At 57.3% G+C, this 18281-nt stretch overlaps 2 protein-coding genes across 6 annotated transcripts; both read right to left on the reverse strand.

Moving 5' to 3' along the window:
• Positions 1-49: 49 nt before the first annotated feature.
• Positions 50-3830, reverse strand: TPI1 (triosephosphate isomerase 1). The gene is made up of 7 exons (XM_021690788.1): positions 3590-3830; positions 2265-2388; positions 2068-2152; positions 1861-1993; positions 1475-1560; positions 739-826; positions 50-648 (listed from the first exon to the last, which is right to left on the reverse strand). The coding sequence occupies exons 1-7, from the start codon at positions 3813-3815 to the stop codon at positions 530-532; spliced, it is 861 nt and encodes a 286-aa protein (XP_021546463.1). The 5' UTR covers positions 3816-3830; the 3' UTR covers positions 50-529.
• An 877-nt stretch (positions 3831-4707) lies between these two features.
• On the reverse strand, positions 4708-18076 carry USP5 (ubiquitin specific peptidase 5). Of its 5 annotated transcripts, none has more exons than XM_021690785.2 (20): positions 17890-18076; positions 14592-14717; positions 14281-14347; positions 13971-14104; positions 13668-13813; positions 13267-13451; positions 12697-12791; positions 11688-11881; positions 10867-10938; positions 10497-10584; positions 10243-10368; positions 9621-9774; positions 9117-9291; positions 8398-8486; positions 7653-7775; positions 6914-7057; positions 6692-6837; positions 6319-6472; positions 5962-6046; positions 4708-5360 (listed from the first exon to the last, which is right to left on the reverse strand). In XM_021690785.2, the coding sequence occupies exons 1-20, from the start codon at positions 17998-18000 to the stop codon at positions 5267-5269; spliced, it is 2508 nt and encodes an 835-aa protein (XP_021546460.1). In that variant the 5' UTR covers positions 18001-18076; the 3' UTR covers positions 4708-5266. The 5 variants fall into 5 exon arrangements, with proteins under 5 accessions (XP_021546460.1, XP_044771398.1, XP_044771402.1 ...); XM_044915463.1 differs by having other exon boundaries at positions 7584-7775; XM_044915467.1 differs by lacking the exon at positions 14592-14717.
• Positions 18077-18281: the final 205 nt, after the last annotated feature.

The raw sequence follows: 18281 nt of genomic DNA on the forward strand, positions 1-18281 counted from the left end.
GACAAAGAGGATATGGGCAAGTACAGTGAAGAAGGACACGCCACAAGGCTCAGTGCCAGGTGTTTATTTCCCCCATACGCGGGATTGCTCACACACACACCACACATGGGCGCTGGTACCATGGGAGAGAGCAGCCCCTCTGGCCTCTGAGGGGAGGACAGGGTTTTCTCTCAGCCCCCGGCCTCAGGGAGTGAGATGGGAGAAGAGGATGGCTTCTCTCCTGCCCTCACTGGGGACGCTGAGGGGGCTCACGAGCAAATTCCACCCCTTCTGCCTCTCAGCCAAGGAGAAGCCACCTTGGTGACATGTTTCGTTCTGACCATTACAGTTCTGTAGAGAAGGGATGGGCCTGGTCCCAACCATTACAGGGCAAGGTGTAAACGGTGAGGAAGACGTATACTTTGGCCACAAAGGGGGCAGGTGACACCATCAGAAGCAAGTGCAGGGTAGGGGGTGGAGGGGAACACAGTTACTGAGCTTCTGAGCTACCTAGTCCCTGGCTTAGGAAGAACAGGGGAGATGGACGGGCTTATTGTTTGGCATTGATGATCTCCACAAACTCGGGCTTGAGAGAAGCCCCACCCACGAGGAAGCCATCCACATCAGGCTGGCTTGCCAGCTCCTTGCAGGTTGCTCCAGTCACAGAACCTGGGAAGGGAGAAGAGAGAGGAAATGGACAGGGATGGGATAGGAGGGCCGAGTCCACCCCTATCTCAGGCGGGAGCCAAACCCACTTACCTCCATAAATGATACGGGTGCTCTGAGCCACCGCGTCAGAGACGTTGGACTTAAGCCATCCCCGGAGCTTTTCGTGTACTTCCTGGGCCTAGAAGAAGCCAGATGAAGTAAGTCTTTTCCTGCCTCTCTCACTCAAAGGCTAAAAGACCCTGGGCCCCAGTGAAGAGAGGCAGTGTGGTTTTGGGGCAAGAACCCTGAGATCTGAGTCAGAATACCATAGCTCCAGTCCCATCTAGACCCTGGAATGGATGTCCTTGGACAAGTCACTCTCCTTGTGCGTGGGGCTCCCCTGAGTGCGGGTTCTCGCCCCCTCCCAAAGCCAGGCAATGAGGCCGAAGCGCCTGAGCCCCCAGACGCCCCTGGAACGTTGCTACAATCAGGGGGGTCAATGATTATAGGTCACTGCATGCCTGGGAGATCAGCTGGCCCCGGGAACAGAGGGGGACCCACGCCGTGGTGGGCGTGGCCATGGCCCTCGCCCCGCTGCAGGCTGACCACTATATTATTATTATTGTGTTTAGGTATTTTATTTTTTATCTTAAAGTAATCTCTACACCCAACATGGGGCTCGGACTCCCAACCCCAAGATCAAGAGTCACATGCTCTACCTACTGAGCCAGACAGGTGCCCTGGGGGCTCCGGTCTTTAAAATTAGGGGTTGGCTCAGATGATCTGTGTTGCAGTCCAGTCCTACCGAGGCAGGTAGGGGAGAGGCAGAGCTCCTGGGCTTGGTTACCTGTTGGGGTGTTGCAGTCTTGCCAGTCCCAATGGCCCATACAGGCTCATAGGCCAGGACAACCTTGCTCCAGTCCTTCACATTATCTGTGGGACAGATCACAGATGAATGGTGAACAGGAAGGAGCTAGCCAGCCCATTGCCCACGGAATGCAGAACAATGGTGGCCTAATGCCCCCTGGTGGCTGTGGGAGGAACTCCAAGTGGCATCTATACCATCTGGGCAGGAACAGATGTGATATGAAGGATGCAAGGGTCCTCCCCCTCCCCCTTCCTTTCCTGTATCAGCACAGGATGGGGATCAAGTCAGGCTGCAGGGCATCTGACCCCACCCTCTGTGCCCCCGTAGCCCTGGCCAGGCTCAAAGGTCCCCTTCTCCAGAGTTACCTGCGATGACCTTGGTTTGCTCGAAAACAACCTTCTCAGTGATGCCAGCTTCCCTCTCATCTAGCTTCTCCCCAATGCAGGCGATTACTCCAAGTCCCTCTGCCAGGGCATGGGCCACTTTCTGTCCAATCAGCTGTGGAGGAACAGATTTGGTGAGCCACCCCTCTTGGAGTAAGGCATCATTTACCTCCCCTCCTGGTTACTAACCTCATCTGACTCTCCAAAGACATGCCTTCTTTCTGAGTGCCCCAGGACTACCCATGTGGCTCCACAGTCTTTGATCATGCCAGGGCTAAAGGATGAGAGAAAGCCAGGCTTCAGCAGAGAGCCACCCTGTGACTTTCCCCTCAATGAGGGAAGCGAGGGCAGGGTCCCCACGCGCACCCCTCCTGCCTGCATCTCACCTGATCTCCCCAGTAAAGGCCCCATTCGTCACTTTGTAGCAGTTCTGCGCGGCCACAGCAATCTTGGCATCCAGCTTCTGCCGGGCAAAGTCGATGTAGGCGGTGGGGGGTGCACAAACCACTTCTGGAGAGGAGACATGATGGCGCAAGGGGATGAGGTCACAAGGAAGCCATTCTCCAGACTCCCTCCAGTGTTCTGGAGTCCCCTCGCCTTCACCTGATTTCTCAGTTCTGCCTTCCACCCCTTTTCACTCCAGCAAGATCATCTTTGTCCACTTCCCAGCCCAGGCTGGGCCTGTACCCAACTCCTTGAGCCTTCCAAGTGTCCCTGGGAGGCCATGGCCCTCGCCCTGCCCTCTGCCCTTTAACAGTTGTGGTTCTGATTTCCCCAGGCTATTCTGGGCCTGGGCACCTCCTAGACTCAGCATTCTCTTGGAGCCAACAACGCCTCCCTTCTAAAATAGCCCATTCCTACCACCCCCAGGCAAGGCTTTTTAGCAAAAGCAGAAGGAGCCAACTCCTGGGGTTTGTATTGGGGTCTTTGGGGGAATAAACCAGGGCCTCTTTGGATCACCCCCCTTTGTGATTTAGGGGGGTGGGAGGGTTAAGGGGAGAGGACAGCACTCTTTGCCTGTGGGTGGCAGGGAGCTGACCAGCTCAACGAAGCCTTGCGCTTTCCCGTTTCCAGCCTGCAGCTCCTCATTCCCCAATAGACCATCTTGTTTGACACCTGCTCAGCCCCTTCGTCGGAAGGCAGGCGCCATCCGGGCCGGCGACGGTGAAGGATAGAGCCGGGGAGCTCAGGAGGCTACCGCCGCCCGGCTGGGGGACTCGGCCCGCCCAGCGAGGCGCGGGGAGGAGTCGCGGGCTACGTGCGGCGGCGCACGGAACAGACGGCCGAGGGGGCAGGTAGCTGGATCCCCGCACGCAGGCTCAGCCTCCTCCCCCACACGCCGGGGCTGTCGCCGGCCTCCCGTGATCGTCCGCAGGGGCTCCGCTCCCATGCCCGGCTCCTGTCGGGTGCGGCCCCGGTCCGTGCCCCGGGGCCATCTTCGCCCACGGTGACCCAAGAAATCCTCCCCCGCCCCATGGTCGGAGGGCACCATTACATGTGGCCCCGCCTTCCCCCCCCTCGACACACCCCCGGTATTGCGGCTGCGAGGCCCCGGCGCGGCGGGGTCAAAGTCCCGAGCCCCAGCAGCCCTCGTGCCCAGCCCTGCATCCAGGTCCGCGCGGAAGCCCGGCTAACAGGGCTCGGGAGAGGGCGCCGCCACGCCCGACCTCCCCCCACCCCCGGCCGCGGCCCCGGCTCCGCGAGGGCTTACCGGTGTCGGCCGGCACCTTGGCCGCGTTCAGAGTGGTGATGAGTTCCCCCAGGTTCTTCTTCCGCCCGTTCATCTTCCAGTTTCCCCCGACGAAGAACTTCCTGGAGGGCGCCATGGCGCTGGAGCCGACACACTGAAGGTCAGACGCACCGCGCAGCCGCTGCCACTGGCCGCTTATGTAGAGCGCGGTGAGGCAGAACTCCGCCTCCTCCCCGCCCTCGGCCATGGTTAGCCCGGCCCCCCGCCTGGAAGCCCCGCCCGCCGCCCGCCTGGCAGCCCCGCCCGGCGCTCCCGCCCGCCGCCGCTGCAGCAATGCTCTGACGTGACCCCCCCGATTGTAGCAACGTTCCAGGGGCGTCCGGGGCTCAGGCGCTTCGGCCCCATTGCCTGGCTTTTGGGAGAGGGCGAGAACCCGCACTCAGGGGAGCCCCACTTCACGACCACAGACCCCCAGAGGGCCAGGGGTACTTCCAAGGGGAGCTTGGGCTCCGACTGCGTGGCCTGATATGGCACGGGACCGAGGGAGCTCTGAGGGGGCATCTCCAGCTGAGAAAAGGACCTCCCTTCCCCCGTCGGAGCAGCTGCATCCCTGACTGCCGGGCGGGCACCTTTGACCTACCGGGGGAGGGCGGTCCCACAGTTACGGGGCGGTCGCAGGGTTCAGAGGGGGAGGACGGCCCGCACTGGCTCGAACTGTGCAGGCAGTTCGGACCCCCCGCACGCCCCCCCGCCCCGGGGTGTCCCACTCTCTGCTCCAGCTGGCCCACCCGAGAGGGTGGCTGCAGGGCCTAGGGGACCTGAGACAGTTGGGAAATACTCCCTTGGGACCCCTCCGGGGCGACTGCTGGAGGGAAGACAGAGTTCTCCACCCCCATCTTTGCTCTGTGTCACCCCACTCCACTGCCCTTGGTCTGACAGCCCCCACCCTTCAGCTTTTTTCTACTGCCCCAGTGCTGGCCCCACCTCATCTCACAGCCCATTTCCCAAGAGCTCTACAACTGGTGAAAGTAGAGAACTGCCCAGGGAGGGGGCAGAGACAGGCAAGGGGCAGAGGCCGCTCTCCTGCTAGCCCCAGGCAAGATCAGTCTCCCTCAGGGTACCAAACAGGACACGACTTAGCCATTGTACTTTTATTCACATCGTGTATTTTGGCATTTTCCAGAGAAGGGCAGGGAAGAGACAGGGTGGGGGAAAGACAGGCCGGAGGGCGAGGGGGATCCCCATTTCCCTCACAGCCCTCCTTGCCTGAACCACACAGGGAGCAAACACAAAGAGGGAGGGGAGGCCCGGACGCCCCCTCCTGTGGAAGAGGCCGCACAAAGCTACACCCGCACGCACACACAAACAAGCCCCCCCTCCACACCAGGGGCCTGCAGGATTACACAGAGAAGCAGAGCACTGTGGGTTCAAGGGGCGGGGAAAGCAACAACGTCTCCTCACAGACAGGTGGCCGGCCCCTCCCATCCCCTTCCTGCTCTATCCCCAAAGTCTCTCGAGTGTCCCCCGCTTTGCTTGGCCATTCTCCTATGGCCTCTAGCTTCTTCCCTGCTGCTGAGGACAAAAAGAAAAAGGGTACAGAGCAGGGGAGGGGGTGGCTGAAGTCCATCCCTCAGCCCCTGTCCCTCATGCCAGATGGTCCGTCCCCTGTCCTCAGCGGTAAGGGGTCAGGGCAGGCTCTTAGCTGGCCACTCTCTGGTAGAAGTAGATGTAGCCCAGGTCCTTAGGTGGCTTCTCGGAGGCACACACTTTCTGGTCATTGTAGATCACCCATCTGGGGAAGAGGGGAGGGGGAGGGTGGAGAAGGAAGAACAGACTGGGCAACCACTTTGCATCAACTTAGTCTCTGACATAGCCCCTGGAGTTGATCCCGGTGACTCCGGGGCAAAGGTTCCCAATGTTCTCAGCCTGGGCCCCCACACCTACAGGCTAGCTGCTACCTGCCTCAAGGGAGCATCCCAATCCCATTCCCTGCTCGAGTCTTCAAATCCTCCAGTCCCTCTACGGCCACCCCAACCCATTCCTGTCAGGCCCCGGTCCGCAAACTTTTTCTGGAAAGGGCCAGGCAGTAAGTAGTTTAGGTTTTGCAGGCCATCCGGTCTCTGACACAATTACTCAACTTTCCTGTTGCAGCGTGAAAACAGTAAGTGTGGTTATGCTCATTAAAACTTTACTTAGAAAAGCAGGTGGCCTTGGGCTGTCTGTCATCTGCCGATCCCTGCTGTCAGGCGTTCTTATCACTTTCTGCTGTCTCTACGCACCCCCATCCAGCAGGCCTTTACCTTCTCCTGCAAATATTCTAAGGACTCCCAGGATGCCCCCACTCATCCCCACCAGCACTCCCCGGTTCAGAACGTACCCTGCCAGCCCCTCACCTGCCTTCCTTCTTGATGTGGCAGACATAGTGACCACACATGGTAGAGGTGCCCATGTGACTGATGAAGGCAAAGAGCTGATACTCTAGAGGAGACAAAGAGAGGGATCCCTGAGCGCCAGTGCAAAGATGCATCTAACAGCCCAAACTCAGGACACCAATCTCAGGGACTCGGGGGCAGCAACTGGGTCACAAGTCTGTCTCGGCCTCCTAGCAGCCCACCTTCCAAAGCCACGTCAGTGGAAAGAAGCTTCTGCCCCCTCTGCCCCCTGAGGGAAGCAGAGCTGCCTTGGAATGAGGAGCTGGTAGCAGACTGGCTAGATTCCACTGGCCCATCCTGTTTCCCAGGGACACTCACTTCCAGGCCCATCCCGGACTTTAGGTCCTACTGGCACAGACTCGGAGATGGAGTCGGCAGCTGAGCGGCCCTCCGAGATGTCCATGGCGGCTTCTGCATCCAGGTCATCGATGTGACTGAAGATCCAGTCCACGGCCCTTTCTAAGCTATTGTTCTTGGAGAGGAGGGAAGCATTACTCTTTCCAACAAGTTCAGGGCCAGAAAGACCACCAGTGAAGGCCTCCACTCCTTCAACACAGCCACAAAAGGGTGGAGCCCGAGCCTCGGCCGTCCCACACCGGTGGTCCTGGGTCTGGCTCACAAAGGATGGACCCTCACCCCCACCCGGTTCTTCCCCACCGGCCCCCGGTCCTCAGCCAGGGGCAGCCCATACCGTGGCCCGAAGAGCTTTCAGGGCCTGGTCCCGGGAGAAGCCCATGGAAACGATGGTGCTCACGCAGTCCTCCGGTGGGGGGTCAGCTGCTGCACTCGTGGAGCCAGGCCCGCTGGAGCCAGGCAGGATGAGGGGGTTTGCAAAATCTGCGGGGGTGAAGGGGTTGAAGTGTGTGTGGGAGGACAGGGGCCCCGTTCCACCCTGCCGCCCACCCCAGCCTACCTGGATCGTCCATGTGTGACATGACCCAGTTCATGGCGGCCTCGGCCCCACTGTTGCCCGTGTAGTAGACAGCCTTGCGGCAGGCATCCATAGGGAAGCCCATCTCCACCAGCTGGATGATGACCGATTCGTCCAACATGGGTGCTGTGGGGGGAGAAGTGAGGGCACGGTGACCCGACTCCTTGGGCCACTATCTGCTCCTTCTGCCTCCCACAGTTCAGCCCTCTGGCCCTCTCCCAACACCACCCCCCCAACCCCGGTTCCATGCATTTCCTTTCCAAGGCCTGGCACCTTACTCCAGAACTAAAATGGCGACACGCCATCATGTGGGGGCCGCAGGACTACAGACACAGAACTGAGGCTAAAGCTCTCCCGTGGATCCCCTCCTCGCCCATTCTCACAGAATGGGCCCCGTTTCTGGAGTATGCTGCCTCTCCCCACCCCCACGCACTGAGGTGACAAGGGCAGAGAAGCAAGCGACCAGGGCTACTGCCATCCACATAGAGTATGTGGCGGGGAGTGCCCTAGTCGGCCCTCACGTCCATCAAGAGGGCAGGGGAAATTTGAAAGGGAGGACAGGAGAAACACGAAGGACAGGGTCAAGGGGAGGCAGGCAGAGAAGACCCCCATCAGCAAAGGAGAGAGACAGGCAGGAAGAAGAGTCACTAACATGTCGGAGAGGAGAAGTGAGGGGAGCAGAAGGAGTCTTCGTCTTCGTTGCCATAGAAACCAAGGCTACCTTTGGGCTCATCCGGAGTGACCAGGGGTGGGGCAATGTCAGGCAGCTCCTCCTCCCCAGGCTGCAGCCCTGTACCCCTCAACTGGGAGATGTCTAGCTCCTCTGGCATCTCAATGGACACATCTGTAATTGGAACGGCGGGAAAAGGGTCACCTCTCCAGCTCCCTGGGGCCCTCCCTGAGAAAGCACTTGGGGATCCTCAAGGCCCTGCCCCACACCTTGGCACTGCTCTGGAATAAGGAGCTGCTCAGAGCGGTACCAATCACAGGGGTCCCCGTGTAATGTAATGGTGGGCCTGGGAATCAGGAGGCCTGGATTCTAGTCCTAGATCTGCCTCAGGTGCGCTACGGACAAGGACGGGGGCCTCCAACTTGTACAACACAATGATCTCATACCTCTGTGGGTCTCGACTTATCTAGGACACGAAGTGAAATCAGGAGTTCTCAAAGTCATCAGGGGCTATAAGACTCACGAGAACCGTTTCAAGATTATCTAAATGAGAACCTCTTACCAAGTACAAAAGTAAAACTATGAAAACTGCTTTTGGTTGTAATCATCACTGTAAAATCAAGTGTCTTAATATTTTTAGTCCGTGCTTTTCAAACTCGGCTCATTTTGAAACATTTAGGGTTATGTTTTCCTCCTTTGGAGGAAAGGTGGAGAATCACTAGTTTACACATGGTAAGGCCCCTTCTTTTTCTCGCATTTTCTGCGTAACCTCCCTCACTCGTCCCAGCCACCATACCCAGTTTCTTGGGCACCCAGTCTAAGCCGAAGGTGAACTTCTTGATCTGGATGACCAGGTAGTCAGGGAAAGAGGCAAATCGTGTGGTCCTAGGGAAGAGAGAATGTCCTGGTACCCAGAGAATCCCAAAGTTCTCCTCGCCTGAGACCCCCACCCTGGGGTTCAGCCTCTCGTGGGTAGAAGACCTGATAGCCCAGAAGATACTCCATATTCTTATCTTGCCCTGGGCAGGCATCAGAGCATCTGCAGACAAGGAGCGGCAGAAGCCGGGGTCCTGTCAAAGGTGGGGGAGGAGGGGAAATGGCTGAAATCCCTTGAGACCAAGCACTCTTTCAGATCTCAAGCTTATGCCAACGACAGAATGAGGCCCAAACTCAGGCTGTTTGCTAGAAATCCAAATTCTGTCCAAAACGGAGACTATGTGCCTTTGTTCTACCAAGATTGAGGGCACGAGTGGACAGAAGCTGCACGAAAACGTGACCCTGTCCCACAGGAGGAGATGGGGTGATCGGGGCAGGACAAGGGAATGTGGCAATCATCCACGTCGACTGCTGCTGGGAACTCTCCCTTCCCTCGGGGCCAGATGATGAGCAGCCCCAACGACACGGCCCTGAGACTCCAACCACGAAGGGCCGAAAGACTGAGAACGAGGCAGAGAGTATCTTTGGGGTCACCCTGAGAGCGGCCCGAAGCCTGAGGCGCAGACCAACAGGACTTACTTGACAGCTACTGATTTGGCCTGCAGGGCCGTGCTCCAGAAGTCGTCCACCTGCTCCGGGGCCCCATAGGCCTCCAGGCAGGAGCTGAAGGGCACCTGGGCCCGGACCAGCTCCGGTAGTGGTAACTTCTCCTCCTCGGCTTGCCGCCTCTTCTCCTCATACTCCAGAAGCTCCTCTGGTGGCAGAATTGGTGGGTGAGGCCTTCAGAGGCCACTGCCCCTTGCCCTCCTTAGCCTTGCCAGGCTGGCCCGATGGCCACTGACTACGTCAGCTGCCCCGCCCCCTCCAAACCCCCGTGACACACACCCACGTATGATCTCGCCTCTCGTCCTCAGCACAGCGCTGACAAGCAAGGGTGACCCTACCTCCCCGAGATGGCCCCCGCTCCAGACCTCTGGCTGGGGGAGCAGGGCACACTGTGGGCTCTGCTCCCATAAGGTGTCCTAGCATCCCGCCTAGGCCTCACAGTCCCCCTGCACCCAGGCCTCGCCGAGAGCAACCTGCCTTTGTTAAGGGCCGCGTCCATGCGCACAGGCAGCTGCATGATGTAGTCCACTCGCTGGGTGTACTTCACCTTCTCTGTGGCCAGGCACTTGATCTTTTCCTCCACCAAGAAGCGGAACACCTCATTAGGGTTTTCAGAGCTCCGACAATTCCTCTGTGGGAAAGAGGCAGTGTGGGGAGGTCGGCACGGCCAGGAAAGGGGATGGGGGCCTGAAAGGGCCACTAGGGGGTCAGGGAGAGGGGAGAGGAAGGGAGTCTGCCCCTAGGAGGCATGCGGGTGCAAGAGTAGATCCTTCCCTAATCAACTCCCCCCCCAGCCCCGGTACCATCACGGCACTGGGAGACCGGGGGGGAACGTGTTGGTATTTTTCTCTACAGGCAATAAGCATCTTCATCTCATTTGCTCTGGGTGTACCCTTCATTGTGCTGCAAGCCCATCAGGTATAAGGATCACTGCTTAGCTTTCTCCTCAGGGAAGGCCCAGTGCACGCAGACCCCCGGGGCCCAGCGGCGGGGCTGGTTGGGGCCGACCGGACAGAATGGGCAGGGGGGAGAAGGGCAAGAGTGGCAGGCAGATGGAGGGAGTGCGGAGTGCCCTCCTTGCCGTCTGCCCAGCCCTTACCTCCACCATGTTGATGAGGTGAAGAAAGAACTCTTGGGCATCCTGCTGCCGGTTGGTGGAGAACTCAGGGTGACCCTTGCCAATGAGGGCCTTGAACATCCGAGGGGCAATGCCATCTTGAACTTCCTAGGCAGAGAGCCAGGGCAGCGATTCAGCTGGGGCTCAAGAGGCCACCAAGGGGCCTTGTTTAGACATCTCCCAGACCTGTGTCCCCTTAATTCCAGAGCCTGAAAGGGATAGTGTCCCAGACTCACCTTCTGTTCTGACACCTGCTCCCCATCGCCTGATTCCGGTGCTGGCTTGGAATATTCTCCCGAGAGCAGGCCATGGCCCAGTTTGGCCCTGCGTTAACATCCAAGAGAACCATTTAGCTTCAGCCCACTAATGATCGTCTGACCTCTCTCTGTGCCTTTTCTGCCCCAACTCAACCCCTGCTTACAGCCCTTAGGCAACCCTCTACAATGTGAAAAACCGCAGAGCCCCCAGGAGCCCAACTCAAGGCAGACAGCAGGGCCCGAGGCAAACATCCTACGCTGCTGCCCTCTCCAGGCGATCATGGAGAACAGAAGGCATACAGGCTGCGAGGCTCTCGAGAAGCTTTGTACACGGGACCTGGCTACATACACCTGGGTGCTGAAGTCCTGGGTAGGGTCTGTCGGGGCATTCTGGAAGATCTTCTCCAGCTTATCCACATACCTAAGAGCCAAGGGAAGCATAATTGAAGGCGCGACGGCCTGGGCTCCAAGGGAAAGGGGAGGGAGTAGTATCCACTTGCTCAGGGAACGGGCTCCCTCCAGAGTGGGGAGTTACGTGGTTCAACCACGGAGTCCCATTCCTTCCCATTTCTTCCCGGCCACCTGTCCTTCCTCCCCTTCTCAACTATGCCAGCATGTGGTGCACTCCGCTGCCTTCTTTCCCGGCCTCCTTCCCAGGAGCGAGCCAGGGGAGGGGAGAAGGCAGCCTGGGAGAAGGGCAAGGACAGTTCCCATTCTGTGGGACGGAATGGGTCAACACGTTGTTAAGTTTCCACATATGCATGGAGTCCTTCTCAGTTAGAAGGCAGACTCCTTTCTGCTCAGAATGGGCCTTTTCTCCCTCCTGGTGTCCCAGGCCCTCCCCTCCCCTCCAAGGGCTACATGGCCATGGTAGGTCCTCATTTGCTGTCACTGGCCTGAAGTGAAGAGCACCTCCTCCCCCGCTGAGTCAGTCAGGAGGCCAGGGAGCGCCCTGGGGTTCGGTGTTCTGCCCTCGCTGGGGCCCATGGGGCTGGGGAACCGGGGCTGCTCTAACTGATGGGAGTACGCCAGCCACGGCGTCACAGGAACAAAGACCGAGCCAGAACACAGAAGTCCTGACGGTGGCTGAAGGAGGACTGTGCCTAGAGGCTGGCTACCGGCAGAGCTGTGGGGTCAGGGGTCCAGTCACCGGGAGGGGGTGCCACTCACTTCCTCTGGAAGTCGGGGATGCTGAAGAGCACCTGGACCACCGAGTTGAGGTAGCAGCTGTTACCCAGGTTCCGGATGCCCGTGTAGCCAGGCCCGAACAGGGGCTTCAGTGGCACACCTGACTCCTGGATCAGCTCCCATTCGCCAATCCGCTGGTTCATATCGATCTCCAGCTCTGTCATCGTCTTGTCCGTCTGCAAGGGAAGGGGCACTTCAGACACAGTGGGAAACTCAGTCCTGGATTTTTCACACCGATCCCTCACAGGGTCCAGGACAGTCCCCAGCTGGAGCTTCGAATGTGTTCAATTACGGACTCTCACACGGGAGACACACCGGATATCCCCAGTCCCAGTCCCGGAAGGCCACGAGTGATCGTCCCCGAGGCCTGTGAGCCATCAGGCCTCCGCTGTGGTGACAGGAAGAAATGAATGTGATTCCCTCTGCTTGAAGTGTTTTTCTCATTCCTTCTCACCCCTCAGCTCTGCACTCAAGCATCGCTTCCTTCATCCCCTCGACCAGCCAGGTCCTCCTGCTGTATACCACTCCTGCAGCACCTGTCTCTGTCTCTCCCTTTTTTTTATTGAGTAGGCTCCACGCTGGGCGTGGAGCCCAACACGGGGCTTGAAGTCATAACTCTGACATCAAGACCTGAGCTGAGATCAGAAGTCAGACGCTTAACCCACTGAGCCACCCAGACGCCCCTCTATATCTCTCTCACAGCACCCATTGGTTTGTGGTTATTCACTCATTTACCTGAGCACATGATAAATGTCCCTTTCCATCTAGACTGTAAGTCCCTGTCTTAGTCACACCGTGACTAGCACATAGTAGGTACTCAGCAGTATTCAGTGAATGAATAAATTATTCTAGAAGGTTTTTCAAAGGAAGCGCAAATGTCTTGGGGACTGAGATAACTGTGGCAGCTGCCGTGGACACGCTGCTTCAGCCTCAGGCAGGAAGCGCCCAGTGGGTGGGGATGAGGAGAATCTGAAGCTGGAGGGGACCTCACCTTCTGCATCTTTAGCATGTCGATGCCAAAGTGGGACAGGTGCTCAGCCAGGTTGGGGTCCAGGACCATGTCATCCTCGTCATAGGAGTACACGTCTAGGGCAGGAGGCAGGAACAGGGTCAGAAGGGGTGGCTCTGGCCCGGCCTGGCCACCAATCCCACTCCCTGCCCCGAGGGGGCACTGGTGGGACAGAAGGATGAGCCCGTAAAGGTAACCCTCTTGGCTGCCCTGAGTAGCAGCGAAGTCATGGGCCCTTCGGAGACTGGCTGGCTGGGAAAATGGGGTGAAAGAGCGCGAGGGCTGGAGTTACTTGTGACTCTACCACGCAGGGTAAGGTGCTAGGGTCCGATGGGTTTGGAAGGATACTCGCTAAACAGATAATGCTGGTTACGTAACCTCTAAGAAAGGGACTGGGTTTCGGGGATTAACTGAAGATTTAGTCTCATCTGCGGTATTTTCATTGTTTATCAAGAGAATGTACTGACGTGTTACTTGTGTCATACACAACGAGTAACAGTTCAGACACACTTCAGCATGGAGGGAGCTGGAGGAGGGGAGGGGAGGGAGTACCAGCTCCGTCGGGTGTGATGGTGCCCAGCTTGACAGCTAACGGGTAGCCCGTCTCCCTGTAATGCTCCACAGCATGGTTGTTGCCCCCACTGCCATCGAAGTAGCGTCGGCCACAGAGAATGGAGCCATCTGTCAGGTTGAGCCACAGGTTCTCTCTCATGTCACACTTGGAACACTTCCAGCCACTAACCCAGGGAGAAGAAAGTCAGCTGAGATAGGGGTCAGGGGTCATGGGATTGGCCCCCTGCCAGTCCAAGAGCTCTCTCTTCTCCTCTCCTCTAGACATCCCTTTGCTGAGTTCATCTTCCCTAGTCCCCCTCCTTAGCCTGCTCCTGACCCTCTCCCCACCAGAACCCCCTGTTCTGGGGGTTGTACCCCAAGGTGGAAGGGCCAGGCCTCACCAGGGAGGGATTCGAGAAGGGTTGTCCAGCTGCTTGAGGTTGAAGGCATGCTTAGACACCTGCCGTACTTCCCCATCCCAGGCCTGCACCTCCTGCTTGCGGAAGGCTGAGTCAGCCGACAGTAGGGCCTCCACCGCACTGGTCACCTGGGGGAAGCAGAGGGTCAGAGACGGTACCCAGCCCTCCCCCGTCCCCTGCCCCTCTAGCCCCTCAGTCTCCAGCTCTCCCGGGGCTTGCCCAAGACATCACTGCTCGGGCCCCGCTTGCCCTAGAGACCCTGGTAGGGCGGGAAAGTATTCATACCCGATCTCTGACGATGTCAGGCAGTCCCCCCAACCCATCCCGGGCAATCTCCAGGTAATCCGGCAAAATAACAATCTTCACATCCTCATCATATTCAAACTTCTCCTCGCTGAGGTCAAACCCGCCTTCCATGCCTGGTGAAACAGGGAAGAGGAGGGAGGGCAGGACAACCACCACAGGTAAATGTCCCTCCTCTGATACAGCATCTCACTGTGGGCCACTGATCAGGCCCATTCTTTGGGGGCTTTCCTAGAACGTCTAAGAGCGGGGAAGACCAGCTCAGGAAGAACAGGACTGTGATGGTGCTCACCAATAGCCAGCCGGGTGGGCTTCTTGCGGGGGGGGTCTCCAGTGCTTGTAGTGGTGTCCTCCTCTTTCTGCAGTGACGCAGGAAGGGCCGGGATCAGCAAATGGGGAGGACAGATAGGACAGAGTGGGTTCATCTTAGAAGGGAACGGAGCTAAAAAAACATGGGTGCTGAGTTCTAATGATACCAACAGAAATAGGTGAGGGGGGAAATTGAGGCCAATCGGAGGTCAGAACACAAGAGACAGATTCAAAATGGAGGCCCAGGGGCCTGGGCCTGAATATCCCCAGGCCCTGCCCCAGCCCTGTCCCTACCGGGCGCCGGGTCCTCCGGAGGTGCAGGTAGACTCGCTGGCCTGTCTTGTTGAAATGTCTCTCCACATACTGTTTCCCAAAGCCCAGGAATGTGTTCATGCAGATGTAGAGGCCACCCTCAGACTCCTGCAGTACAAGAAGAAGCAGGGGAGAAAACACAGGGAGGATGAAGCCTGGTGGGGAAACCAAGACCTAGGGCGAGACACTGCTGGTTTCCAAAAGAAAAGCTCTGTTCTTCAACACCATGTGGCTCTTGGCAGTCATTTAGCCTTTTAGGATCCAGTACATGGCAAAGATTTTCCCCATTCTCCTATGACTTTGATAACAACCAAGGATACCAGGGGCTGAGCAACACCTGTCAGTCACCACTCCTCTTCCTTCTTGTTCCTTCTTCGGGCTTTGGAGCCTTCCAATCAATTATAGAGAACTCCCTTTATCTCTTTTTTTTAAGATTTTATTTACTTGAGAGAGAGAGAGTGCGAGCACACAAGCAGAGGGAGTGGGAGAGAGAGGGGCAGGCTCCCCACTGAGCAGGTAGCCCAACAAAGGACTCGATCCCAGGACTCTGGGATCATGACCTGAGCCAAAGGCAGACTGAGTCACCCAGGCACCCCCCTTTACCTCTTTCCTTGAGGTAAATGGGAATCAAATACCATGGACTTCCAGTGCCAGTGATTATATTCAGAGGGAAAAGGGGTCCTTTCCTTGGAGAAGAAAGGCCTGCATGTCAGACACAGAACCTAAACCAGGGACACAATGACAAACCCTGCCTCATCTCCAGGACACAGAAAACTTTCCGGACTGGAGGAGCCGAGATTCTAAAACTTGAACAATACACCCAGCTCCTGAGCTTGCCAGCAAGCCCAGACTTTTCCTTTACCACACCCTACTAGGTCGTCAAACCTTGGTCCACGCTGAGGCTTCTCCCTCCTTTCCTGCTAAAGCCTGGCTCCAGGGTAACAATGCCTTGTCTGGGGGCTCCTGGGTGGCTCAGTCGGTTAAGTGTCTGCCTTCGGCTCAGGTCAGGATCCCAGGGTCCTGGGATCGAGCCCCACATCGGGCTCCCTGCTCCGTGGGAAGCCTGCTTCTCCTTTCCCACTCCCCCTGCTTGTGTTCCCTCTCTCGCTGTGTCTCTGTCAAATAAATAAATAATCTTAAAAACAAACAAACAAACAAACAAAACACTGCTATACCTGGGCCTACTTTGACAGAGACATGAAGACCAGCATTCTCCAGCCACTACCCTGCTGCCTCCCCTCTGACCAATAACTAAATCCCCACTGACGTCCATCAATTGCCAACCTCAAAGCCATTCCCTCTGTAGAATAATCTAGCAACACCTGCTAGGACAGCTAAAATACATATAACCCAGGAAGAAAACAGGGAAAGACAAGGGTCCACCCTAAATCACGGCTAAGGAGGGAGGATGAGCTTCTCTAAAACAGAACAAGTCTGCCAGTGCCTTTGTGAATAGTGATGGATAAGGTGGAGGAGATAAGTGGAGAAAACAAGAGTCTTCCATCAGATCCAAGCAACGACAGGCATCTTCTTCCTTGAATAAACGTCTCAGTGGCCTTGACAAATTCTCTGCTGTGATATGAAAAATAGGGCACTGTCTAAGGCAGTTAGTTCTTGGTCCCATAGATTGCTCTGTACCATTCCCTAGAACAGTGTGGATTACAATGTTGATGAGCAAATGGAACATTTTTCATCAGGGAAGTCAAATAAGCTCTCTTCCACCATGAACCCAATTTGAAGATAATCAAACACGCTGGTAGTTGGTTAGGAAAGCAACTAAGCCACACTGGAGATCTCCTGACTTGGGATGAGAGAAGGAAAGTATAACAAGCTGACAAAAACACCATTTGGATTATTCGAAGCAGTTACCAAGGAGAGACAGACAGGAATGTGAAGAGGGAGCCACTGACTTCTACCATCTGTTGGTAATTAAGAAAAACCTTTCCCTCCTGAGGAAGACAGTGCTTCACCAAGCCCTGCACTTGATGAACTGGGTGGCATGTGGGAGCTCCGCCGTAACCAAACTCCTCTGTTGGAAATAAACGCTGGTTTCCCCAAGGCTTGGGAACCCTGGAGCTCTGCTCTGAGCCATCCTCTTTCAGCTCTGCCAAAGCCAGACTCCAGAGAAGCAGCACATTGTCTGAGGCTCAGATCAAAGCCTAGCAAACCAAGCAAACCACAAATCACAGTGATGATCCTGAACTGGGCCTTAGATCATGCTGCTATACTCAGCACTGGCGATGCATTAATGAAGCCTTTCCACTCTGACTTGCAGTTTTCCCAGCCATGAGCTGTTCTGGCTGAACACCCTGGGCAGGGCCCAGCGGCCGCTGGTCGGGAGGGGTAGAGAGGGGGGCGGATCCCAACCAGGCTGCTGCCCTCTCAGTTAAGACTCTGGCCAGGCCAAAGGCTAGTCTCCGCTTGAGGGTGACACAGGAAGGCAGAACTGCAGGAAGAGAGGTTCCGGGTGGAGCCTGCAAAACGTGAAGCATGGTGTGGGTGGAGGCTTTGTCTAACTAGTCAAGGGTGGGACCGGGATGGGAAAGGGGTCTTAGTATCCTTCACGAAAGACACCGTCTCTCTGGGAATACTTTTTAAAGGGTTCCCTCTGCTCTCTGTGATGGGGGGGAAAAAGAGAGGGGGCTGCAGTCACAGGTCACCTCAAAGGAGAAAAGACTAGAGCTTTCCTCCCTTCTTTCCTCTCCTCCCTACCACCAATGACCCACCTCCCCGCCCCCTGTCCACATTAACCATGGGTGGAGTCTCTCTAACTTGGCCCTTCTCAGAACTGGCCTTCTTCACGGCCCCTTCCAGACTACTAGGCGCCTACGAACTGCAGTCCCCACCCTCCAACCCTAACACCGGCCCCGAACAGTGCGGGGTCGCCCCATCCCTCCGGCACGAGACTACAAAACCCGGAGAGCCGTGCGCGGCAGGCAAGGCCAACTCCCAGGCTTTCGCAGGGGTCCACTTGGGGGATGTAGTCCGACGATCGGGATACGCCTCTGCCTTGGAACGGCAATGAGGGGAGAGAGCGACTACGATCCCCACAGTGCTCCACGAGACGGGGAACGGGTGAGGCGGGCGCGGTGCCTTCCGGGGGCGGTAGTCATACGACAGCTCCAGCTAATTGAATGCAACGGCAGGGAGGAGCGTGGGAGACTACAAGTCCCATGGTGCATCGCAGGGAGGCGGTAGCCCAAGCCTTGCAGGCCCCGGCAGAATGACCAGGGCGATGGAAGGAAGTCGTGCTCGCTGCGGGCGTGGGGAATGGGCTTACCGGTGTGTCGAAGGAGAAGGCGCACTCGTCTTTGTGGACCCGGTCTCCAGCCTTAGGAACCCGGATCGTCGGTAATACTGACAGCAGCGCCTCCTCACTCAGCTCCGCCATGACACCGGCAGCAGCTCCTCCACACACAGCGGCTCCCACCGTTCCCAGTCCCCCACCCCCTAGGCTTGCGGTCCAATGAGCACTACTCGTTAGGTGCATGCGCTAAAGGGAGGACGCGCGAGAATGGCAGTTGGACGCAGCCTGCCTACTAGTGCTCCGCCCTCTGCCCTACTCTTGGCTAACGCCAATGAAAAGCCCTTCTAATGCAACCGATGGTCGAAAGAACCAATCCCACGCTCCCAAGGGCAGAGCGCATGTAGAGCAGCGAGGTGGGTCCCCGA

The sequence above is a fragment of the Neomonachus schauinslandi genome, chromosome 5 (genome assembly GCF_002201575.2).
Source record: "Neomonachus schauinslandi chromosome 5, ASM220157v2, whole genome shotgun sequence".
In the NCBI taxonomy this organism is placed as follows: Eukaryota; Metazoa; Chordata; class Mammalia; order Carnivora; family Phocidae; genus Neomonachus; species Neomonachus schauinslandi.

Bases quoted from the DNA above. Each gene is read 5' to 3' on its own strand.
- USP5 (XM_044915463.1), bottom strand. From the start codon at position 18,000: ATGGCGGAGCTGAGTGAGGAGGCGCTGCTGTCAGTATTACCGACGATC. The intron at 8,487-9,116 runs GTAAGTCCTGTT...TCTCTTCCCTAG, and splicing joins GCCAAATCAGTAGCTGTCAA to GACCACACGATTTGCCTCTT. The intron at 7,776-8,397 runs GTATGGTGGCTG...TTCCAATTACAG, and splicing joins CTGGGTGCCCAAGAAACTGG to ATGTGTCCATTGAGATGCCA.
- TPI1 (XM_021690788.1), bottom strand. From the start codon at position 3,815: ATGGCCGAGGGCGGGGAGGAGGCGGAGTTCTGCCTCACCGCGCTCTAC. The intron at 2,153-2,264 runs GTGAGATGCAGG...CTCATCCTTTAG, and splicing joins GCCTTTACTGGGGAGATCAG to CCCTGGCATGATCAAAGACT. The intron at 1,994-2,067 runs GTTAGTAACCAG...GTTCCTCCACAG, and splicing joins TCTTTGGAGAGTCAGATGAG to CTGATTGGACAGAAAGTGGC.